Genomic DNA, 26068 nt, shown 5'->3' on the forward strand with positions numbered 1-26068 from the left:
CCCATCTGTGTCTGTGTCACCTAGCAACAACTGCAGGAACATGAGTGAGACCTCTCTTTCTGAGCTGTCCCAGCAGGGGTCTATTGGAAAGCTTTGATACTGTCAAATAGTGTGGAAATGAGCTTTCCATGGCCTCAGAGCTTCTTCAGAACTCAAAGACAATTTTTCATGACAGCAAGGGAGGCCAGGTCACAGCACCATTACTGTCACTTAACTCAGTCACATATTGTCTTTTTAATTCCACAAACATTTTAATTTCTTTTCTCAAGTGGAAAAAAATGTTTCAGTGTGGCACCTCTGCTCAGCCATCTGACAGTAAAGTATATGACACCTCTGACTGTGCCAAAAAAGTCTTAAATTCTGATGATCCAGACCTCTGGACTGGAGAAAGTTAATGGCCTTCACAACCATGTCCATGACATGTTTCAAGTATCTGAGCAGGGAGGGCTTCTAGGCGTATCATAGAGTGGTATCTGACAAGTTTCTCGCCTCCGTTGTTGACCACCTTCTCAGACAGCAGTGACACGGCACCTGTCCTACCCCCTGACCGTTGCTGGTGCTCCATCTGTTGTGACACTGACCATAGATGCCAGGTTCGCTTATTATGCATTGAGACTGCGACACAGCCTCGCAAATGTGGTTAGCCTGTGTTACAGCTTCCCCGGTTGTAGACACATTTGTGAAAACATGCCAGTGTAGCCTCTTTTAAGTAGTTCAGGCTTACTGGTGCGATCCTTGCCACTGAATTTATCGTATGTTTTGTTTATCATAATGACTTTTATGTTGAATTCCTTGTGCACTGCTACCTGTGCTGATCAGGCAAGCTGTTACGGGTGGGGGTTGAACAGAACCCGAACCCAGGCCAGGACACAGTGGTAAAATGGTCTAAAGGTTTTATTTACAGGGGGGATGGAGCAACATAAGGAACATGAGGGCAGCCCTCCAGGACTGCCGAGCACCAGGGAACAGAAGCGGCCCTCCAGGAAACAGGAAACTCGGGAACAGGAGCGGCCCTCCGGAAACAGGAAACTCGAGTACAGGAGCGGCCCTCCGGGAAACAGGAAACTCGGGAACAGGAGCGGCCCTCCGGGAAACAGGAAACTCGAGAACAGGAGCGGACCTCCGGGAAACAGGAAACTCGAGTACAGGAGCGGCCCTCCAGGAAACAGGAAACTCGGGAACAGGAGCAGCCCTCATGGAAACAGGAAACTCGGGAACAGGAGTGGCCCTCCAGGCAACAGGAAACTCGGGAACAGGAGCGGCCCTCCAGGCAACAGGAAACTCGGGAACAGGAGCGGCCCTCCAGAAAGGCAGAACACCAACACACGACGAGGGAAGCCAAATCTCACCAACATGCGACAAGGGAACCTGAACAAACACCCTCCACACAATGAAGGAAGACGAACAGACACCCTGACAGACAGGCAGGCACAACCTGCTTAAATAGGCGGCAAGATGTAAATTGCCTACAGGTGCACCTGCCTGCAGTGCCAGCTGCCACCAGTTGTGCCCCACACCACCCCCTGCTGGACAAATCCAGACACAACCCAGAACCCCAGCACAAGCGACTTTATCCGACCCATGAGGTTCGACAAAAATAATCCATTGTCCATTTATCTTAACCTCAGATCAGCGTCAGTGGACTTCAGCCGGTAGGGCTTTCATACAGCTGCTCCCGGATGTCTGTCTTGACATTTGCCCTCCAAAGGAAAGCCTGGCGGTTGATCCCCTGTGAAGCTGATCATGATCAACTGGATTAGCCTGGCGGCAGTTTGAATATAGGTCTTGTCATGACAATTATCCTGCCCATTGGCGAGAGGTGATATGGAAGCTGCTGTTCGACTATCGGAACCATCTGGCCTGGAGAAGGCTGGTTCTCACCGGCCTGCCATTTAGACCAGCCTTGAAGGCCTGATAGTTAACGTCGAATGAAGGTCATCCAGAAGATGTCACCTATCACCTGACTGTGTCTCCACCGTCGGGTCACCAGATCGCAGTTGGGGTTGTATATGACTTGAGTCGTAAAACCCCATGAGCAAGACTTGCGGTGGGACCAGGTTAAGATCGGCAGCATCTGCAGAGATGGTTTGGGGTTCACTATCCCTTCGACTAGGGTGAGGATGGCGCTCAGCACTGCTTCCAGTACCGTTTGCTCTCGGAGGATAACCCCGAGTGCTCTCTTCACGGTTTGTACCTCCCATTCCCAGGCTCCACCAAAATGTTGTGTGCACGGGGAATGAATCAGAAGGAAATCTTCTTCCTCGCCAGCTGGTACTGCAGCTCATGTGCCATGCCCTTGAAGGCTTCTCTCAGTTCCCATTCTTCCCTAACAAAGTTGGTGCCATTGTCACACAGGATTTTGAATGGTGTGCCATACCTGGTGATGAATCGGGACAGCAGGAAGGCATCCATATCGAGACCTGCCGCCAGGTGCAACAGCTCAAGGTGAATGCACCTGGTGGTCAGGCATTTGAACAATATTTCCCACCGCTTCTCGGTTCTGCGGTTGAGCTTCACGCTGAATGGGCCAAAACAAACCACTACAGTGGAGTATAATGGCAGCTTGTAAATGCACGGCCTGGGGGAGGAAGTTCCGCCATCTTGGGTACACTCGGCTTGGCACGCCAGAGCTGGCAGTCCTGGCAGCCATACTAGTGCCTCCGTACAAGTTTAGGAAGCTGGGTGCCTGTGAGTGCTGCACTGAGCCCTAAGCATGGCATGCTCTGGAGTTTTTTGGCAGCCACCCTTAATCTGGCCACCACAAAGGAGGTTTGAATGTGTCCGTCACCATCCGTGGTGCTCCGGTAGGAATAGACCCTCACACCATGTTTTAAGGTATAAAAGATGAGACACAAAGCTTTAGTTTCAGTACTTCCTTTGGTACTCCCTTGGGGATGCTCATGTTTTTCCTCTGCTGCACCATTGCTGTCTATAGGAATAGTTTTGGACTTAATTCTTTTCAACTTTTGTGCTCAATTGGACTCAGCGATTTTTCTTATCATGAAGACGGGCTAAAATTCCACGTCAGTACCAAAAATTAATGCTTTTTGTTCCTTACACCTTAAAACATGGGTCTGAGTGCTCATGCCTCTTTTTGTTCACGTAGCCTTATCTAATTTATCTCTAGTGGTGGATTATTATGGCATAATCAAAACAAAAAACCTTTTTTACTGGTGTCACAAAGTTATTGTATCTCCCCTTATATGCCCAGTCCTCTCATAATCTTGTTTTTATTGGCGGTGTTCTTTAGGTTTTATTTGAAAAAGATAAGAAAACATTAAAGGTGCTTGGTATCAATGAAAGCAGAAGCAAGAGTCGGGTGCATTAAAAATTACTTTGGAGATTACATGGAGACGCACCTTCTAAGAGTCAAACAAGAGTTGTTAAAGTAGATGCACCTCTGATGACAAGCAGGTGTTTTTTGACAAGATGCATAACTATTACAAAATTACACAAATCAGATACTTCGAAAAATGACGCTACAATAACATATTTATATAGATTGTGCACACCAGAGACAGAACAGCGTGTCTTTCATAACATGAGACCTTTAAAAAAAAAGAAGCCTTGCGTCATGACGTAAGATCACGTGAACGCGCTTTGGATGACGCAGGACGTCGAACAGCGGTTCAAAGAGGAAGGAAGATGGCGGCTAACAAAGACGGGGAGGACATGGAAACGTCCAGTAATTCGGAACCAGTGCCTTCAGCGCAAGATAACGAGCAAGCAGAGACAAATGACGAAAATGCGGTCATAGTCATAGAAGGAAACACCACGAGTGGCGAGGAAAGCGAGCCTAATATTACCCAGGCACCGACACCCTCCAGCGACGCAGGGGACGCTAGCGGCGGATCGGCTGGCGCGGGAGTGGGAGCCAACAGTACGAGCAACACGGCCAGCCCTGCTGGATCCAACAGCAACACCAACGCTGAATCCGCTGGAGATGCTCCCGTTAGTGGACACAGCACTGGCACGTCCTCTCCTCCCGCGGCGCCCACAGCTACACCGGCATCCGCTCCCATTAATCTGCTGGATGTGTGCGCCGTGTGTAAACAAAGTCTGCAGAGCCGAGACTGTGAACCAAAACTTCTGCCCTGTCTACATTCGTTTTGCCTCAAATGCATCCCGCAACCAGAGAGGCAAATAAGCGTCCAGGTGCAAGGAGCACACGGACAACCTGATACACACATCGGTGAGTTCTTCTGTCGGTCCATCAGCGGCTCCACGGCCGCCTGCATTTCAGGAACGGTCCTCCAGAAACTACTACTCGATTTTGACAAACCAATCCACTAACCTTGTTAGACACTAATATTTACCAACAATCGGGTAACCTGTTTACACCTTCTTTCACCGTAAACAGGTGTCATAAACAAAGGAGTGCTGCCATTATGGGTCATGATGTTGGATCGGCGATGGTTCCTGAGTCGTAGTGTAGCTGTCGCACATATTTGTCAATTCCTACTTGGTTTTGCTATATGTTTAATCTAACTAAATGATTGTTGGGACCTGTGGTTTAATTGAAGACTTAGGCACAAATGGGGTCCTTAAAAATGTGTCCCACCACCCCCTTTAATTGCGTCTCAGAGGGGGGCACTTTTGGGATTTTATACACAGTAAGGTTAAAGGTGACGCGTGTATAAGAGTTAAAAGTAGGGTGAGATTTAAAACCACAAAATGACGGAAGTGAATACTCAAATCGAGTTTTTTTCCAGATTCAAACCAGATGAGATACATTTGCTGGTAAAGCCCAATCCAGAGGTGTAGCGGTTGGTTCTGACCCATCACAGTGCAAAGGAGTCTGGTCTGAGGCCCCGGGGGCCCACTTTACTTTATCTGTGGAATATGCTCTTTTTTTTTAAACTTTATTTAAAACTGTTTACTTTTCAATGATTCTAAATAGACTCAAAAAGGTGCTTATCCTCCACTTGCCTCAAACCTACTTTAGCGACAACTGAAGTGCATGTAAACACATTAGTCCACCTAACTTCGGGATGTATGTATTTAATTGGAGTTCGACTAGGTAAAGCATGTGCGCACGCTCCACAACCACAACATGACCTCGGGACAAAATCATTTAAGAAAGCTGATCTTATCATGCAGCATTCTTGTCTGCCTTTATGAGGTCAAACAGACCAAAATCACACTTCTTAAATTATTATAACCCCACAAAGCCACTTTCCCCAGGTTTGACTGTTTCTCAAAGTTGACATTTTCGAGGACACAGTGGGAAGTATATTAGATGCTGACCAGATTCATCCTACACACACAGGGCCACACACGAATATTCAGTACCAGCCACCAAACCTACTACAGGCATGTTTCCACTGTAGGAACCCCTGGGTAATTTTACAGGGTTGGGGCTGTCGGTGCAAGTCTCCACTGCAGGAACCTTCCACAAATGGCCAGTTACAGAAACCTTTATCGGGCCTAAATGAGTCCCTGCTCCAGGGTAGGGATACTTGAATTGGGCCCGAAAAGATCCCGGGCGGGGCTTGAGGTTTACTCGGCGCCAATTGGCTGTACCTAGAGCGCGATGTAATATGGAGCCCAGCCGAAGAGGAGCATTAGCCTATGAGATATCGCTCCTTCATAGCATTCGCTGGCATATACACATTAACCAGAAACACAGCGACTTCCTGTGTTGTTTTGTATTTAATAAGTACCTTAACACAACACGTGCTGTTTACTTAATATTTATTAACACACTGGTGTGTACAAATGCAGCTTACAGCATTAGGTTGGAACAAAAACTCTGTAACTGCACACTTCACAGACCTATAGGAAACATTCTCTTTACCACCTTCCCCATTGTTCTATTTGTTGTTTTTTTTTACTTTTGGTGGATAGCCTGGATAAAATTACAGTCAAAACTGGTGACGTCGCTGAGAGGTTCCACCCTGCATTGGAGACACGACCATCGGGAGGGAGAGAGGGGACAAATTACTTTAAATGTCGCTTCAATATCTGGTAGACATCTGGCATAATAGCATGTCCATTTGATAGGTGGGGTTCTGCACCATCAACGGCATGCTTAATATGAATCAGTCTGATTTTGGAATTTATAAAAATGCAATCAGTGCTTGCCACACCTTAATATCAGTGCACATTCATTACAGCACTAAATGATAATTGAGTTCTCCATCACTCTAAAAATGTATTTATTTAAAAAAAGAGCCTCTCTCGCTTTTTATGTATAATTTGCTATTTCTTGTTGATGTTGATTTCTCTAATTAAAAGTAATTTGAATTGTGCAATTAGGAAAAATATGGTGGACTATTATGCCTACAATATTACATCATAAGATTGTTACTTTATATGAATCAATGAACTTGCAACGCTCTTAAGTGAGCTCTAAACGTACTTTGTGACGACCATGTTCCTGCCAATAAACAGACTGTTGTTGACATGTAATGGTGCTCATCCAATTACGTCCCCTTGGATCTAGTTTTCCCATTTTTATTGGCTGAGTTGATTTAATCTTCACCCCACGATTGTGTTTATTTGCAGTAGAGCAGCTATAGGTGTAAATACGTATGCTGCTCAAGTGGCACATCTGTTGTGTGAATTATGGGTTGTGCGCTGTCCTCAGTGCGGTTCCAGCTCAGCTGCTCTCAATCGCTTGGGGCTTGTGCAGCTTGAGCTCACACAAACCGGCTGTGTGCTGCTCAAGCTGGCCTAGTCTGGCTCAAACTGGTTCACACTGGTTTTACCCCATTGGAGATGTGACATATTACTGTGCTAATTGAATGATATATCTGCTCTCATGCACAGTATTATACTTATTTTTTTTCCAAAGGCAGCGTAATCTGCTTTAGTGCTTACATTGGGGTTTTGATAATCACAAAAATTGAACTAATTCCATTAAGGAAGCAAGCAGCAGTTAAACAGAATAGTCTCCATTGTTTGTTGATTTGATTGACTTCCTTTATTAGACCTATTAAGAAAGACAAAATTAAATCTTGGAAGACTAGATCTCCCGAGGTATTACCTATCCCTTTGTTACCGGAATTTTTAATAACGCATTTACCATATTTTTTTACTACCGTACTTTAATTATTCAGTTCGGTCTCTTTGCTCACTGCTTTCACATATATGCACATATGGGAGCATAAATAAGGACATTTTAAATAAGTTGATTTGTTGATTTAAAAATATTTCCATCTCTATCCATCCTGAACATGATGAACTTGGTCTGGAGTTTAATGACTAGATGAGTGACTATTAGTGATCATTCTAAATCTTACTCCACCATTCAGTATTACTGTGCTGGAATACACTTTTTCACTTCATGATTATTTTATTATTTCAGCAAACCAGCAATAAAGAACAAATCAAAGTCGTGCCATCAGTAGAAAGTAGGGATTTCTCCAATTCAATGAAATGATTGGATATCCAAGTCGTTCGCCTAAATTTTAAGGGAACAGAACAACTTTACGTTGTCCGTGTGTACCAGTTGTAAATACTACATATTCGCGGAGAGTGGGCACATAGAAAAACTCTGGCTAGTGCTACTCCTGTCATGAAGCGTTTGGTGCACGTTGAATGGTAATGAGGCTTCTAGTACAGTATACTTCTATGAGTGGGTGTACCGTTCAGGGAATGTAGGTGGCAATGAGCTGAGCTGAGAGCTGGTGGTTGGTAAGCTAGGAAACTGCATTTGAAAATTCGGCATGATCCGGAGAGCAATTTTTGAAATATTTGAAAGTGGAGCACAAATCAGTGCTACAACAATGTCTGCAAGATGGGGATTTTACGTGGTTGAAAGGAAAAATGTGTCTCCAACATGACAAACATTGTTTCGATAGCGTTGTTTTGATTGAATTGCGTGGGGAGCTTGCACGCACCTTTGACATTTCCACCGTTAAAATGTCTGCTGTTTCAGTGGCCATTCCAAAACAATTGAATTACTGCTACTTCACTGCGTGTTTTTTTTCCAAGAGTACAAGTACTTCAATCAGGTTAACTTCCTGTCACTCGAGGTGGTGTTATAAGTATGGCTCAATAGTGATGCATAGGCCTGTTCATTGTTCCAATAATAATGATTAAAAACTCATCAGGGAAAACTTGGATTTGTTTTTTTGCCGCGTTGCCAAAGTATCGGTTGGGCTTTTGTTTTCGGCAGGTACTCAGAATCAAACCACTTGTACTCTGGGGCGAAAAAAATGTGATCTGGGCGTCATTATGTTATGTTTGTCTTAATCTCTTCCATAATGTCTCTATCTTTCTTTTTCTTCCTCCTAGTAAATGTAATGCGCTGTACGATTTGCCACCAGGACTACAAACAGACTGACATTATTGACAACTACTTTGTGAAAGATACCACAGAAGCCACCAGCACATCTGATGAAAAAGCTGCACAGGTACCCCAGAGCGTTTGGCTAGCATACAAGAATATCAACTTTCATCTTGCTTTAATTCCGTTTTTTTCAGGTTTCAGCTTGACTGTCAGGTTGTTTTAATGTTTAATTCTTGAATTGAACAAAGATGAAACATTTTTGCTTTAGTTCAGGTCTGTTTAGATATGGACCTGTTTTGATTAGCCTAGTAAAATACTGGGTTAATACTATAATACTGATATTATGATAATGCAGGTTTCACTTGAATCGTCCTCAACACATTTTAAATAGATTTGCTATTTTTGAGCCTAGATAAGGTAGACAACTGATCAGAATGTCGATTACGGGCTTCATGAATTCAGAAATGTCACCTGTGATAACAGACACCCTTATATACGGATCATTTATTTTAGAAACAGAAAGTTGCACTCTTGGTTGAAGGCCAGGAGGTTTTACAGGCGTGTCTTGTCAGGAATATTTTTAAAAAAGTGTGTACCTGTCCTACAGGGTTTTTGAGAATGAAAGTGGGGGAAGAATTCCATCTTTCCTTGCAACAATGCAAAAATTGTTAGGACTTCTTCTTAAACATAAAAAAAGATTTACCATGATTGTGGCTGGCGATTGCCTTAAATATGTTAGTATTATTTTAAGCAGCAAAAAATGTCTTTACCTGTTTTCTGTGCTCCATCCAACATAATCACATCAATACTGTTTGCAGGATGATTTATTGAAATGTTTTTGATCTCTGCAAGGTCTGCACAAGTTGTGAAGACAATGCAGGAACCATAGGGTTTTGTGTGGAGTGTGGAGAATGGTTGTGCAAGACCTGCGTGGAGGCCCACCAGAGGGTGAAAATCACGAAGGACCACAAGATCCACACGAAGGAGGATGCAAATGCTGCCCCTGGTGAGATGATTGACCCCCGTCATGGGGAATGTCTCATACAGAAGTTAAAATGACCAGATTTTTACCGGGAAAACACAAGTCGAGGCACAGCGAATTTGATAATAGTAGTGCTGCTGCTGGTGGGCTGTTGCTATGGTAACACTAGGGCAGAATTGTATTGCTGAGGGGATACGTTGGACTCTATATACTGTATATCCTGAAACTCCAACCAGACATTGCCAATTTGGTAGTGTAGCAGTCTCTATTTTTTGTTAATATGATCAGTTTGCCGCTGCAGTGTTTCTCCTCAACCACTAAACATACTTTTCTCTTGTGTCTAGAATCTGTTGGTGCATCAGGGCAGCGACCTGTTTTCTGTCCCATTCACAAGCAGGAGCCACTGAAGCTTTTCTGTGAAACCTGTGACACGCTGACCTGTAGAGACTGTCAGCTGTTGGAGCACAAAGAGCACAGGTTGTTAACAATGATGTCGTAAACAGGCTTTTCGCCGGATGGATCGGCTCTATCGAATCGGACGATATTTCACACTTTCGGATCGCGCGATATTTCACAGTTTTCAATTTTTATGATTGGCCTGAATGCCTCAATTCACCTATCCAATCAAAGATGTCACCATCATTTCGAAACCTTTCCCAGATCCTCCCGTTGCATAGGTTAAAGATCACTGCTTTATCGGTCTCCAAAGATGTTCTGCTGCACAGACAAATTGGGAAACAAAATTATTGTATGTGACGATGATGTTAAACATGCATTTAAACCAATGAGACCAGATTGTTTTTGCTTTAAACAACCAAAGCAATTTAGACATGTCTCATCCTCTTAAATGTGTTTCTAATATATTTGTGGTGTTTATGTTTGAACTTGTCTCTGCCCAAACTTGAGATTCCTCTAGATATCATTGAGGTTTATTGCTGGGGCGTGACCAGTCAAAAACATTCTGATTCTCTAAAGCCTAGTTGGTTTAACAGTAGTAACTTGCTACCGCTGGGTGAAACGGGAGATGTATTGAGACATATCTGGTTGGCTGGCTGTCCGTCCATCTGTCAGTCCCTACGTCCCTACATGTTAAATAATGAAGCCACCCTTATAATGATTGTGTAACTGCAAATTTTATTCTATTAACTAATTTACGACTCCAACCTTTAGTCCAAACTGGTCTATATTGGCTTTTTTTCCCCAAAACAACAGCTGAAATCTTACTAAAATGGCAAAATCAACAAGTGATGTTCCAAATGTTATTGACAAACAGGTCATTTTGCTGTTGTTATTTTTTTTTTTTTTTCATTATTTCATCCATGCTCTCCTAGGTACCAGTTTCTAGAAGAGGCATTCCAGAATCACAAAGGCATTATTGAAACTACTGTGGCCAAATTACAGGAAAAGAAGAACTACGTTCATTTTAGTGTCTCCCAGGTGCAAAATCGGTAAATATCTTCAACATCTGGATACTTTTAAATGATGGTTTTAAATTCTAAAATGATTATACCAAAGTACTATACTGTACATTTGCACTTTCTTATGGTGTAGTCACATATGAATTAGTTATTAACATAGCTGGTGCTACTCAGACCCTCACCATGTATTAGGCGTGAAAGCGACTTTCTTGAATGGTCAGTCTGCCATCATATGATCTGATGGAGAGGAGAACAGCACCATCAGTGCTGCATATTTATGCTTCTGCTGTCAACAGTACTTTTTGACATGTGTCTTCCTAATTCTCTTCTCATCCAGGTTGAAAGAGCTGAATGAGATAAATAAAAAGGTGGAACATGACATTAAAGTTGCAATATTTACTCTAATTAATGAGATCAACAAGAAAGGAAAGGCCTTACTGCAGCAGTTGGAGGTGAGAGAATATTAATGAATTTCCATTTTAAGGGCTGATTTTATTTTATTTTTTTTAAGCATTACGATTTTGAGACTGATTCTGAATCGATCCTCAGTACACTGCTAATATTTTGATCAGGCTATCCCAGCTTCTGTGAATTCCCTCTTGTAGTTTAGTCGCACCTCTACACACTCTCTACTGTGTCTGAGCACGCTAATGATGGGTTGACAGATGGTTTCCTGGGGTGTCTCCTCCCAGGCCTGGATTAGGGAATCAGTCAGCTTCAGGACCGTCTTGGGTGTGACACTTTGGTGGATCTCTATAACATTACATCATGTCCTAAAGATGCACAGTTGGGTTTAGGTCTATTCAGGCCAGCAATAAGCAGCAACGCCTTCACCCATGAGCTGCGCACATTCTCTAGCCAGATGAGGTTAAACGTTGTTATGTAATGGAAGGAACCATGGGCCCATTGCATAAACAGATGCTGTGAAAGTGGTTCTGAGGATCTCATCCTGGTACCAAATAGCAGGTCAATGCTGGCTAAGATATGGAGCAGCCAAATGACATCAACATGTTCTCCACCGTGTCTCCAGAGTCTCACATCAGGCACATGCACATTATAAATATTCCTTTATCTTTGATGAGAACAGAGTGCCAACAGGCTTGTTGGTGTTCGATGGCAAATTTCAATCTGGCTTCACTTCTGTGGTGCAAGGCTCTACTGGAGGATATCAGGCCCTTGCGCCACCACCACGGAGTCAGTTTCTGATGGTTAATGCAGAAGCATTTTCATGAGTGATCTGCAAGAGGTCATTTTATAGGGCTCTGGCATTTCTTCTCATGTTTTTCCACAAAGGAGCAAATAGTTTCTCTGCTGCTGTCCTGTGGACCTGTCTCCTGGTATCTCCTCCGGGTTCTTGTCCCTGTGAGACAATAAACGTTTTTGGTTTCTGCATGTATGGTCATTCTGGAGCTGAACTCTGAGCATCTTATGGGCTCTAGATATCACCTAATGCTACCAGCAATAATTTGAAAGCAAAGGATTAGTCAGAAAACTTCGAGAGGGAATTGATCTGTGGCCACCTGAAAATCCATTTCTTAATAGGTGTTGTCTTGCTAATGGACTCACCCATCACCTGCTGTTTGTCCCATTTTCACCACAGCAGGTGAAAAAAAATCCATTATTGCTGTTTAACAGGAAAGAATTGGTATCCTGAAAGTGTGATTGACTTAGAGTTACACAATAAAAATATGTCCGCTTTAAAACTGAATCCCAGGGTGGATCACCCGCAAATGATCCCTTTTCCTAAATCACTTTCTTAAACCAGAACCATTTACATTTTTGTGTACAGAGTGTGACCAAAGAGCGCGGTTTGAAGCTCATGGCTCAGCACAAGGATACCGCCCAGCTCGCGCAACAAATTCACCATGTGCTCACTTTCTGTAACTGGGCCATCACAAATGGAAGTAGCACAGCACTGCTCTACAGTAAGAGGCTGGTAAGTCTATCACATGCACCACATTTCAATCATGTTGTAAACAAACCTGACTTTACAGTGATCAGTCCAATTACACAGTCAGTTACAAGCTTTGTGTATTCACTCACAATAGACATGATCCGGCTTTGAATTGTGCCTCAAAATCAGACTACACTTGTTGCTTGAGTGACCTGGATAATTTATCGGACTTTCTGTCTACAAAGCAGTTTGCAGTGGCTGGATTAGTGGTGGTGCACACGGGAAACTAGAGTGCAGCGGGCTCGGGAATATACTGTCAGTCACTCTGCAACTTTTTAAAATAAATCCCCATTTTGTGTTTTTGCCCGTCTATAAACTTTAAAATATTGAGTTCTCTCAGATACTTAAGCAAGGCAGTGGTCTCTGTGTCCTTCCAATAATGCTTTGCCATACTTTGTTATTACCATTTGTTGTTTGTGAAGCTTTTGCTTCCAGGTCAGCGAACCATAATCAAAATGTAGTGCACGTGCAGATCGCATGGGCCAGCCCACTGTCCACATGCTCTCATAACTTGACTCACCACCGAGCTGTCTGTGGGAGTGGTAGTCTGGCAACAACTGGACTGGTCAGATTAAAGTCAAACTAAGACGTTCACATGATTTTATATACTGGTAATCAAGCTACAACTGACTTCGCTTGCGTTGTGTGCATGTAAGCGCACTTACAGTTAGGTTACTCTGTTGTTTTTTGATCTCATATAATTGTTTCTACATAAATCACTTTTTAAAGTATACTGTTTCTTGGCTTATATATCTTCTCATAGTGTTGTTTTCATTATTGTAGACACGTGTAAAATCAGCCATGAAAATGCACCTAATTGGCAGTAAATACTGAGGTTCTATACTGTGATATTGTTATAAGTATACTTGCGTTTTTTGTCTGTTTTTCCTCAAGATTTTGTACCAGCTTCACAAGCTTTTCAAGGCCAGGTTGGAGCCGGTGCCTCAGGCCAATGGCGTTGTGCACTTCTACTGTGATCCAACATTCTGGGCCAAAAATGTTTCCAATCTAGGTGAGGCACTTCAAATTTAAAATCTCAAAAATGTTTGCAATTGTTTATTGAACAATTTTGAGGCAACTCATCCAGGGGTGTACCCTGCCTTTGCCCCTATGTGCACCCTCCCCGTGACCCTGAAAGGGATAAAGCGGTCAAGAAGACGATAAACACAAATGAAATTGCTGACGCACAAACTCAGTTTGACTGTGATAAAGTTTTTGAACTTTGGTATTTATCCAAACTAAGCACATCAGCTTATTGCATAAAAATAAGTAAATATTTGCCAGAATTAATTTGGTTTGTTATTGGACATGGTTTTACATTTTTCTGGCCATCCTCAAAGATGTGGACATGCACCACTTTAATTACTTTTTTCTAAAAATGCCAAAACCTCTGCAGAAACATACAGCTATTTTAGTGCTCTTAGTTCTCATCAAGACCCAGAGGTATTTATTGGTGCAAAACGACGCACACACAGGCATATACTATCTGAATATTTATATATTTTTTCATGTATAAGTCACTCCAGAGTATAAGTTGCAGGACAAGCCAACCTATGGGAAAAAAAGTGGGACTTATAGTCTGGGAAATACGGTAATTTACGACAGCTAACCCCAGAGTGAGGCATCTTCCTCATACTCAAAATGCCTTCTTCTCTTTACTCAACTTTCATTACTGCAGGTAACTTGGTCGTTGAAAAGCCCCCGCCTCCTGTACAACCACCTGATGTGATGGTAGGTGGATCACCCATTTCACCAAGCCAAAGCCACCCTGGCAGACACCCAGGACAGATAAACCTGGCGCAGCTCCGGCTGCAGCACATGCAGCAGGCAGCATATGCCCAGAAACGTCAACATCACCACCAACAACAGCACCAGCAGCAGATCCAGCAGCAGATGCGCATCGCCTCCCAGTTGTCCCAGCATCACCCCAGGCAGCCTGGCCCAGCCATGGTCCAGCAGCAGGTACACAAACTTTCACTTAAAAAGGTGTCATCGTTACTTCATATCCATTGCAACATTTTATCTACCAGTTTGGAAATGTCAGTATCTTTTACGTATTTGTAGATTAGGAAAGTAATACATTTATGCACACATATACTGTCTGTTACATCCCAATTATTTATTCACCAGCCACCAAGGCTCATCAGTATGCCGCAGCCACAAAGAGGACCTGTAGGTATGAATGGTGGGCCTGGACCTGGCATGTACCCATCACCTCATCACATGCGGCTACCTGGTTCCCAGCAGGGTAGATTACCCACAGCACAGCCGAGACTTAATGGGCAGCCGTATCCCCCCATGATGCAGCCTCAATTGCAGAGACCGGTTAGTACTAGTAATGGTCAACAACATGTATGTGTGTGTCACACACCGCAAATGCAGTTCCTAAAGGATAATTAGACGGAACATAACCCATTACCTTAAACGTTGGTATTGTAACCATAACACAAGATAAATGAGATGATTCATAGTAGCAGATAGAGGTGACAGAATTCCTCAGTTATTATGATTATTATGATTGGTGGTAATTAATTAGTATAATTAAAAATGATCCCTGGATTGGGACATGATGCTATGCTCTGGGACTATATATAGAAAACATAGAAAGACTTTTTTTGTGTTTACCTCTGTACATCAATAAATGTGTTGGAATGTTTTTAGAAATCATTTCTGTGATTATGGCAGTACTTTGTTGGAACATTACTTGTGAGTTTAGGCTTTTGCTTTGTAACATAATATTGAAATAAGGAACTATTTCATATTGTAATGTTGCTCATACGAGTGACGGCTTACTTTTTTTAAACTACCGGTATTCACTGTATAATTCTAAAGCCAAAATATGAATTTATCATAGGACATGTGGAAAAATAACGTATCATGCAGGGATGAAAATGTTTCTTGTGACTTTTTCTTGTCTGCTTTAGTCACATGCAAAAGTGATTAATTACCAGTTTCTGATTAATTATGTCTATAGTATGAACCTACACCTTTCCTGCATACCTATAGGAGAACGTATAAGATACCACCACTATATCTAGCACCCTTTCTTTGTGTCCAGATGTCTATAGAATCTGAGATGAGCCACCAAAGGTTTCGTTTCTTACTGCAATCAGGGGTTTGGCACCTTTTTTCTTACTTTGTCATTTTTGTGTCTTGTGCAGCATGTGTTGGTTTCCAAATGCATGAACATGCAACCATGTTGTTTTAGCAACTTGGTTGATTAGTTGATAGAACGCAATTAGTCGATTGATCCTGCACATTCACATTTTCTTTGTTTTTTGTTTTTTGAAATAGTTTTTTCCCCCCTCTAATTATTTGTCCATACTTCCTGCCAACAATTGTTCTTTATATTTATTCAACCATCCACCATTTACTCTCTTTCTGTGCAGCATTCCAATCCAGGGCACGCAGGTCCCTTCCCAGTGGCATCCCTACATAACGCCAACCCTACAAGTCCTACTAGCGCCAGTATGGCTGGCGCTCATGCTCACCGCAGCCCAGCCAGCCCCATTATCAGTCCAATCGAGCTCATCCCCTCCGTGACCAATCCCGAGAACCTGCCCTGCCTCCCTGACATTCCACCCATTCAGGTGCGCAGCATTAAATATACGTTTGTCTTCTGTATACGAGTATGAGAGTTTGCAAAGATCATTTGCGATGTTCGAGGGACACTCTGCTATAACTCTTCCACATGTTTTTGCGTCACCAGTTGGAAGATGCGGGTACAAGCAGCTTTTCAAATCTTCTGTCGCGCTACATCACAGCCAGCACACAGCAGCCTTTTGTCCCCCTTGACATCAACTCCTCACCTGGGCTGTCGACACAGTCTGGATCTTCAGGTAAACACATATTTTGGAAAACAGACGCTCGACTGCATTAACACCACCATTTCACTGATATATAACAAGATAGCGGCATGTTGTTGAATTTATGTGAGGAAAAGAAATAAAATATAATAGCCCCTAACATAAAATCTATTATTTTTGACTCACACCATCGTGTCACTGTTATGGAGCTACACTATAATATACTGTGCTTACTAAATGTAGTATAAATATTCCTCTTCAGAGAAGGGAGACTGTCTGGATTTACTCACTAATGCTTCATAACATTACCAATGTATTTTTTCTTTAGGTCCATCAAATGCACAAACACCAGCAAGGCCTTCTAGCACGTCTAGTACAGGCAGCAGAGGCAGGTAAGAAAATATATCACTTAATTTTAATAGAATGGTTGGGATGCTTGAGGTTGATCAGGGTTCATAAATATAGCATCACAGTGCATCAAAATGCACATTTGATCAAATATATGATTCATACCCATACGTGAAAGAGGTCAGTGAAGGGACGCCGGTGTCTGAAAATGCTGAAATGTGGGTCAATCCATGTTAAACAAAAACCCCCATCGACATGCAAATTCCAGTGTAAAAGCGGTATATCTTGTTATAGGACTTAAATGGATGCAATTAAATGTTCTTTGTGGTTTATTGTTCTTTCTTTGTGTCTGTGTGTATTATAAGTTGTAGCTCTGCAGGTAGAGTTAATGCATCAAGTAGTGCTGCAGTGGAGCAGGTGAAGGTTAAGCAGGAGCCCGGTACAGAAGACAACTACAGCTGTCCAACTTCTCTGAAGACAGAACGGAGCGCAGATTCTCGTAGTGCCTGCATGGTAGGATCCTGACCGCCATCAAAGCAATAGATTTTATTACCGTATTTATGAAACACAAGTTTTTAGAGCTACTCAATAGTTCATTATTTGATATTATTGCTCTGCCAAATGAACAGACACCACGTTATTACTTTGTTGTCTATGGCATTTTTATCTGCTGAGGTTAACCAGGTCAACCCTGTCATTGGAAAATGCACGGAAAAACCTTTCCTACGTGCCGTCAATGACGCCAATCAAAACCTCTTGACCATGTTGTTCCGCATTCTGTGGAACAACCTGTTTTTAATGCCATAGATTATTTCCCCAATTTCTATTTTTCATCAATCGGTACTTGTGGATCCCCTGAAACAACGCAGCATAGTAAATGTACAGTCAAGGTAGTTTTTTTGTGAAGTAACTGAAGTTATAGTTGACTTGAGTGGAGGACTTATGCGTTTGTGTGTGCTTTTTAAAAAAAAATATTTTAGATGAGCAGTCCAGAAAACAGCCCCCATCCTGTAGTCGGAATTGTATCTCCAGGCCACGATGCCAAGGCTTCAGGGGAAACCATCAAAACGGAGCATCAGCCCGAGGCTCCATGTGCTAATACAAATGACTCCACTGCTGCCAGCTCTTCTACCACTGCTAGCACATGCTCTGAGAACAGCAGCGGCACGGCCAAGACTCTGATTAATGGAAACTTACAAATGGGGACAGAAACCAAAGGAGAAGGGGAAAGAGAAAACTGTGCTGGGAAAGACGATGACCCCAATGAAGACTGGTGTGCTGTCTGTATCAATGGGGGGGATCTATTGTGCTGTGACCGCTGTCCCAAGGTGTTCCACATGAAATGCCACGTACCTACCATTAAAATCTTTCCAAAGTAAGTTTCCTAAACCTAACTGCTTCAACAGCAGAAGGCATACCTATAATCTAAATGTCTAGCTCCTGATTTTCGCAACATTTGATCATCCAGTTTAAGAAAAAAGGTTTAATGAATGAATGAATCTCTCATCTTAGGGGAGAATTTCTCTGCACGTTCTGCCGTAGCCTTGAGACTCCTGAGATCAAGTACTGCGAGGAGAGCAGGAAAACCAGTACAGAGCAGAGTCTGAGTCCTGAGGACCAGAGGGTTAGTACAGATTTTCTTTTTACATTGTTCTAAGTGCATGCCAAAATAATTGAAACCCATGAAAACATGGAATTCCTGTCTCCTGAAATCTCTGTGGCGTTTGCAGTAACCAATGTTAACCATTGTAGGATTCTACCATCTGGGTTGTAATTAGTGAGCAGATTTGCCTGTTCATTCAGTGGGCATTGCCCTTGAGCAGTAGACCATTCAGATAACCTACATCTACAGCAGGGGGGGCATTAAAGGGGAATAACCTAATTATGCTTGTTTGAACTGGATTCTGAACTGTGAGGCCACACAGAGGATATTTACAATTTATGTGGATTGTTGGAGGTTTCGAGACTGAAATTAGACAGCTGAAAATAGTTCCACTCAAAGGTGTCTCCATGTCTCGGTATGAGACGGATAATTGTATTTGCTTTCTGTTGGCAGAGATGCGAACGGCTGCTGCTTTATGTTTTCTGTCATGAGCTCAGCGTGGGATTCAGGAAACCTGTTCCCAGTTCAGTAAGTAGTTCACAATACCGTGATTCTTTTTGGGGGGGCAAGTTGCCACGTTTTATTTCATTCTAAATTTTAAGTGAAAAATTCAGTTTTTACAATTTAATTTACAGTTTATCATCAGTCCAGTAGAACAGAGATTTTCTCTCCTCCTCCTCCTGTTCACCCCCCACCCAGTTTCCCCAAATACCAGACGTACACTGTTAATGGTATAAAATACAGAGTTTAAAATCTCAGAATTCACAATGCCAGACATAAATGCATGTTTATAGTAATGTATTACCTGCCTCCATGTAAACAAACATTAGGAATGCTACCAAATAATCTAAAATTTCCTAGTAGACCCCCTTAAATATGTATCTGATCATCTCCCACTTGATGTGGTAAATCCAGTGACAATGTTGGAGGTGTTTAGCAGCAGTTTTTTCCCCACATGAAAGGGAAAGCCCAGTCTCAGACATGTCCGGAACATGTGTATTGATCCTGTACGCATCCATACTTTTGTTTTAGATCCTTTTTTTCCCCCCCAAATTGACTTGTTTTACATAAAGTTGGATTGAACCCCATTGGTCACCCCATTATTTGTTCATCAGGTCCCAAACTACTACAAGATTATCAAGAAGCCCATGGACCTGAAGAAGGTGAAGAAGAGGCTACAGTTGCAAAGTTCACAGTATTATAAATCCACCCAGGAGTTTGTGTCTGATATGCGCTTAATCATCAAAAACTGTGCAAAATACAACGAGGTGAGTAGCATGAGTCTGAATCCTGCTTCAAAGCATAGTTTCTGCTTGTGTTTACTGACAAAGGTTAGACTGACAAAACATGCCAGACTGTATTGTCTGTTCAAATGCTATTTGGCCATTTTAAAGCTAGTTTAGCACAAAGAGTCCTGCACAGGTCCGGTTTTGGAAATCTGCACCAGCTGTTAGTATTTTAAACCATGATCCCACCTCTGACCTATCATAGAGTGACTACAGTACGGTTACTCTCATCAAAGTGCTTCATTTTAACTTGCACATTTTCAGAGTCAGGCTTCATATATCATATATAAGCCTGTATCTATTACCTGCCCACCACAGCAGAAAAGCGCCTCTTTGGACATTTCTGTTGATTTGAAATAATTAACCACCAAAATTAAGATTTTTTGAGAAATTAAGATGTTTTAAGACATTGCATCTTGGTTATGATGATATATATGGAAGAAAATGGGCCTTTTTCCATTTAGTTTTATTTTGAAATAGAAAAATCTTTTCCTCACCCATCACCTAGCCTGACATTTGACTCTTCACAGCTTTCCAGCAGGTACCCACTGCAAGACTCTGATGTAGCTTTGAAAGTAAAAACAAAAATCTTTATTATTAAAGTATGATTTTGATAAATAGGGTCGGATGAGGCAAACCAATAAGTCTAACCTTTTATGAATACACAGCATTGCGCTAAAATAGTGGTAAGTGATGCTTTCAGCTTAAAGCATGCCAATAATGTAATTCTGACTACCTGACTACTAATACTGCCTGCTGAAGGAAGTACAGGTGACACTGTGCCCTCTTCCTGCTGGCTACTTCCTCAGAGTTTCTGAAACCTGATATTTCTGCATTACAATGATAAATGTCACTTAAAGACACAATGCTTTTGATTGTAAATTGTGTTCACTCGTTTCATTTTTCACATGGTGCACATTCTTTTTGTATTGTACCTTCCGATACCACAGGCAGCTTCTTCAAGGGGTAAACAATGTCTTTGGTCTATACTGACCGTAAAGTCTGTGGCTATTCCAGGAAAAACATCGCTATGCATGGTATGAAATTAACAGCAAGCAAGGACCTCACTTGAGATGGATGGTGCGAGAGCAATCCTGCAAGATTGTTAGAGAACCTTTAGTTAGAAATTAATTTTCAGGTGATGTGGCACCCAAATACATGACTAGAAATAAGTAATCAAACTCTTTTTACCTTTAATGAGGCTTTTATTTAAATAACATCAATTGCAATATATTTAAACTGAATATATTATGAGTCCGTTAGGATAAAAACATATTTAGATATGTCTGCACGCTGGATCTGGGATGAAGGTGCAGTCAGCTCAACATGAATTGAGAAGATCTTGACAATAATATCAAACCGCAAATCAATACAGAATAGGAAAAACCTGTTGTGAAGACTAAAAGATTAACACAGTTGGTCAGAAACTAATGGACTTCATCACACGCCAGATACAGACACCACTAAAAACCAACATAAAGTTATTTGATTGGCCAAGGCCACATAACAGTACTTTAAAAAGACAGCCAGGATACAAATGAAAGTGGTAAAAGCTTGAGGATGAATTGTGATCTGATAAAACCCTTCTGATAGCAGCCAGGGATAAACTGATGTGTTCGAATGAACAAGCTGACAATTACATGAAAATATGTAAGCAAGCTGGTGAACATTTATTGATATTGGTATCTATTTTTCATGTTAGTGTCTATAAGATTGCAACTGGGTGGTAGTTACAACGAGAACGTTCAGGCGTTGCCCATAGAAAGCTCCAGTGATGGATTTGGCGCAAATGATAATTCAGCTAAAAATCTTCGATCCGTGGTAAAAGCATTTAAGACATGAAAGTAAAACCTTGTGTGTCTCTTAATGGGATTTTAAACCTTTTCTGTTTTGGTCTGACACCAGTGAGCTGAAGAGTCAAGTGCTTATTTTGTATTTACCTGTGACCTCTGCTGGCAGACTGATAAGAGATGAGCTAAACCTTTATTGATTGAGCAGGGAAATTTCCTGTGTTAAAGCAGCAGAAGGTACAGAGGGCAGCACACAATGTACACGATGCACAGTTGTAAATGAGTATGTTCGCCATTAAGAGACGGAATATAAATTAGACGTTATACAACATTACATCACATAACATTATATAGAGAATAGCAAAAAATTCAAATGGCAGCATTAATACTCGCAGTAATTGTACTGTGAGAGTGACAGATGGTCACAGTTCTGCATATATGAGGTGAATGTGCCCTATGGAGGTATCGTATGTGCTATTGCAAATGTTAAAACGGATCACAGAGAAAGTGCTGAGCATACAGTTTGTTCTATGATTTGGTTGCCATTTGATTAAATAATTGACTTGGTAACACCAAATGACAGCTAACCACAGTATCTGTGCATTTAAAATAATTTTTAATACATAAAATGATGTGCGTGATACCACCATTCCATAGTAACAATGAATAACCTTGAGAGAGAGGGATGAGAAAGGGATCATTTTTTTGTAATCTATACAAAATAATCCATTGTTAACTACTAAATATATTATAAAATGTTAAAAATAAAAAAAACAACCTTTATTTAAGTCCATTAAATGAAACAGATTATAGTCTTTAATCATGTTCTCACCACCTTGTAGTTTTGCTGTTAGCTCCTCATTAAGCTGATCCTTCTTAAGTCTAATTAGAGTTGTGACTGTTAAATTAGGGACTGTTTTTTCCTTGTGATTGTCAAGTGACAGCTTTTACTTGGAGCTAACATTGAAGTTAATTTGTCCATGCACTTGTGAGATTTGGCTCTACATCCTTGAGATGGAGCGCGGCCTTGACTTGCTGTTAATTTGTGCACCATGGAGCGGCTGATCCACACCTGGCAGGCCTGAGCACAGTCAGCTGTTAACAGATTCCTCATCTGTTATTTTTTTACCTGTCTGTGCTGTCAACTCTTCTCTTCTCCCCGCTGCTTCACTACTGTTATTGCCCCTTTTTAGATGTCTCGAATAATCCAGGTTTATGATGAGGAGAAAAAGCTAAATACTCAGGTAAGATGCTTCTAACAGAGCACAGATGTCCTGTCCCTTCCACTGAGGCTCTTTATGTCTTACAGAGTTAGACTGACAGACACACGAGCGTTACACTTGCTTTGACTGCTTATTATATTCCTTCAGTCTTATAATTGGTGATAAGGATGTTTGTCTGTCTGCAGTGTTTGACACCTTGTTTTTAACTGACTGTTACAGTAGCTCTAATTTCACAATGTGATTATCTGTCCGTGTAGATGGAAGTATGTTTCAAGGTCGGTATGGAACCAAGCAAAGCTCTGTATCAGGGTTTGTCCTCTGTCTCAACATCATTTTCCTTACGTTTCTGCTGTCCGGTTAATTGCAGGTTTTTCTAGAGCTACCTTGATGAGACGGTCTTTTGGACATTTACAGAAAGGTGGTCTGAGAGGAGGGAAATCCAGTAGAGTCACAAGTCTGAATGACGATGACAATATTGAGATGTTTTCATAGACTCAAACCTACTGCGGGGTTTTTTCCTTTCCTGTATAACCGCATTCACTTCTTTTTCAGTTTAAGCGTTATTCACTGTGTGCACGGCTGTTGTGTTTTAATCCTGCAATCTCAGATCCCGGTGTGAGTGAACTGTTTCCACAGATAAATGTGCTGATTTCAAAGCATCACTAAATGCTGCTTTTCCATGAAATTGTATCTACTTTAAGTCCTTTTACGTCAGGTGCTGTTAACTCCTCAGAGTGCGTGATGCTGTTGGATTTAAATCACTTGCACTATTATTTGTGTGTATCATTTATAAAATTCTGTTGTTCAAAGAGACCAAAGTCAATGCTGGAGTTAAATGCTTTCATTAAGTCAACATTAGGACCGTAGTAAGAGCGTTTTAAACAGCTTTAACTAAAGTGGTGCATGTTTAATGTCTATTCTGTGACTTTGAGATGACACATTTGTCAAGTTCCCATCACTTCCCTATTGTGTCTTATTGTGTGGATGTCTGAGAGCTTTGGTGAAGTCACCTTTATTACCACCACAGCCTAGGCCACGTTTACACGACAACGTTGTCACCACAAAGGGGAAAGGTTTTCCTTTGCCTTTCCAAAAGCTCTCTGTGTTCAAACGGAGACGGTGTCAGACCGATGCAGATTCCCAGGGATCCACGATTCTGGCTGAAAGCGCTCGCCAGTCCAGTAGTTGGCGATGCGCTGAAGGAGTGATGCACTCGCACCGAGCGTCACTGAATACGGTGCTCCCCGTTCACACAGACAAACGACAGTGTTTTCAGAGTTCTGGCTCTGGAACCTGGTTTCTGGAACCAGATTCAGGCACTCCGGGCACCGTTCTCGTGTAAACGAATGGCGCAAATGCAAAAGCCGTTTTCGGCTATTTTCATTGTCGTGTAAACAGGCCTTTAATCAGATGAACGGCAAAGCACATGTGACCATGCAGTGAACACACACACACATTTACATACATAGGCACACTTAGGCTTTTTAAATTCTGGGCTTGTTTTTGATGTAGGGTGTGTTGATTTCGCTCTAAATGTCAGGCATGCCTCATTGAGCCGCAGTGGGATGGGGTGGCAGGATGTCTCTGCTGAAGGTTTAACCAAGCACAGCCAGTATTAACTCTGTCTAATTGATCTCAATTTCTTTCTCTTCCTGCTTCAACCCATCCATCCCACCTCCCTCCTGTCATCTCCACATTCCTGCTCCTCTCCTCCCACAGGCGGGATCAGAGATGGCGGTGTTCGGGCAAGCAGTCGGCATATACTTCGAAGAGAAGCTGCAGCAGATCTTCCCCGGAGAGGAATTCCCCGAGGTGGCTGAAATGGAGGAGACTCCCAACACAAAAGAAAAGGAAGAGGACACGGACGACTCCGAAGAAGAGTTCATACAGCCCAGACGCAAACGCTTAAAAACAGAAGAAAAACTTATGCACATCAAGTGAAAACAAGCCTCACGGAAAACAAAGGGAAGCGATGAACTGTCTTTCTCTCATCTCACGCCCCTCCTCCTTTGGTGGCAATAATGGAGGAGGGTGATTTCCTGAACAAACTTGCTGGTTGCTCTCATCTTTGCCTTTGACAGAAGAACTGTCGACCATTTCAACATTTGTCTTTTCTCAGAAGCATTGAGGACCGAAAATATGATAAGCTGCATTCCCACGTGACAACACGGACACGGCGCTATGAAAGGTCACCTGGGCAACTTTGGACTTGATTTGCGTTACTTAGTCTTATTTTCTGTACTGCAGTTTTAATCTGGACATTCGTGACTTGCTTTCAGAAAAATGCCGAATTCTATCTCCAGTGTATTTATAGCTCTTCTTTGACAAAATCTATCAAGTATTTGTATCTCTTTGTGGAAGAATTATGTAAATAAGAGTCTACCCAGCTGAAGGTAATTCTACAGTATAGATGTTCAGGTGTGTGATCAATAAAACCTGTTCTTAAACTGCATCTAAGAAATGTTGTGGTGAGGAGTAGATTTATGATTGTAAGAGTAGTCCTGTACAGTTTACACAGAGGGAAAAATGTGTTACGGTTTGATAATTGTACATGTGTTGAAAACAGCGTTCACATATTTGTCTATGCTTGGAAAAAAGTGTTCAGTTTGGATCGTCTGCGAGCCTGAGTGTCAACAGACGTGCGGGATCAACACAGGCCTGCTGACAGAAATGAAGGAGTCCTCTCAGTCACCTGCACACTACAAGACACTCCGGAGACGTGTCCCCGTCAACTCATAAACTTTCTTTTTTTAAAGTATTATAAACCAGACCACATTTTAAGTAAAAAAACAAAACAAAACTAACTTATATGGTTTATTTTTCATTTTAGTCCTGAGTGTATTTTTATTAAAATATAATAAAAGCTTTATGTAGTAAATCAGTGCAATGAAACGTTTCATTGAGACATATGGGAGAACAGGACCGCTGTTTTTCTGTGTCCCCATCTTTGAAGGACAGACGGGATAACTCGGCTCTGGCTGTTAAATTAATCCATCCATCCATCCATCCATCCATTCTCTGCCGCTTATCCGGGGTCGGGTCGCGGGGGCAGCAGCCTAAGGAGAGAATCCCAGACTTCCCTCTCCCCAGCTACTTCCTCTAGCTCATCCGGAGGGATCCCCAGGCGTTCCCAGGCCAGTCGAGAGACATAGTCTCTCCAACGTGTCCTGGGTCTCCCCGGGGGTCTCTTACCGGAGGGACATGCCCTGAACACCTCACCAGGGAGGCGTCCAGGGGGCATCCTGACTAGATGCCCAAGCCACCCCATCTGGCTCCTCTCAACGCGGAGGAGCAGCGACTCTACTCCGAGCTCCTCCCGGATGGCAGAGCTTCTCACCCTATCTCTAAGGGAGAGCCCAGCCACCCTACGGAGGAAGCTCATTTCGGCCGCTTGTACCCGTGATCTTGTTCTTTCGGTCATT

The 26068-nt window shown here is 42.3% G+C and overlaps 1 protein-coding gene and 1 long non-coding RNA gene across 4 annotated transcripts; one reads left to right on the plus strand and one right to left on the minus strand.

Annotated features, from left to right (window-relative positions):
• Positions 1-876: 876 nt before the first annotated feature.
• Positions 877-3623, minus strand: LOC130529606 (uncharacterized). Its single transcript, XR_008951623.1, has 2 exons — positions 1375-3623; positions 877-1344 (listed from the first exon to the last, which is right to left on the minus strand). It is a non-coding gene; the product is annotated as an uncharacterized LOC130529606 (long non-coding RNA).
• Positions 3618-25524, plus strand: trim33 (tripartite motif containing 33). Of its 3 annotated transcripts, XM_057039999.1 has the most exons (21): positions 3618-4192; positions 8242-8360; positions 9089-9242; positions 9563-9695; positions 10550-10666; positions 10974-11088; positions 12426-12572; positions 13485-13602; positions 14269-14552; positions 14721-14915; positions 15649-15705; positions 15980-16180; positions 16300-16429; positions 16725-16788; positions 17110-17257; positions 17725-18119; positions 18257-18368; positions 18801-18875; positions 19463-19615; positions 22617-22667; positions 24366-25524. In XM_057039999.1, the coding sequence occupies exons 1-21, from the start codon at positions 3646-3648 to the stop codon at positions 24585-24587; spliced, it is 3537 nt and encodes a 1178-aa protein (XP_056895979.1). In that variant the 5' UTR covers positions 3618-3645; the 3' UTR covers positions 24588-25524. The 3 variants fall into 3 exon arrangements, with proteins under 3 accessions (XP_056895979.1, XP_056895980.1, XP_056895981.1); XM_057040000.1 differs by lacking the exon at positions 22617-22667; XM_057040001.1 differs by lacking the exon at positions 15649-15705.
• Positions 25525-26068: the final 544 nt, after the last annotated feature.

This window comes from Takifugu flavidus, chromosome 8, assembly GCF_003711565.1.
Source record: "Takifugu flavidus isolate HTHZ2018 chromosome 8, ASM371156v2, whole genome shotgun sequence".
Lineage (NCBI taxonomy): Eukaryota > Metazoa > Chordata > Actinopteri > Tetraodontiformes > Tetraodontidae > Takifugu > Takifugu flavidus.

Excerpts from the sequence above, each read along its gene's own strand:
- trim33 (XM_057039999.1), top strand. The coding sequence starts at position 3,646 with ATGGCGGCTAACAAAGACGGGGAGGACATGGAAACGTCCAGTAATTCG. Across the intron at positions 16,430-16,724 it reads GACACAGTCTGGATCTTCAG|GTCCATCAAATGCACAAACA; the intron begins GTAAACACATAT and ends TTTTTTCTTTAG. Across the intron at positions 18,120-18,256 it reads ACCATTAAAATCTTTCCAAA|GGGAGAATTTCTCTGCACGT; the intron begins GTAAGTTTCCTA and ends CTCTCATCTTAG.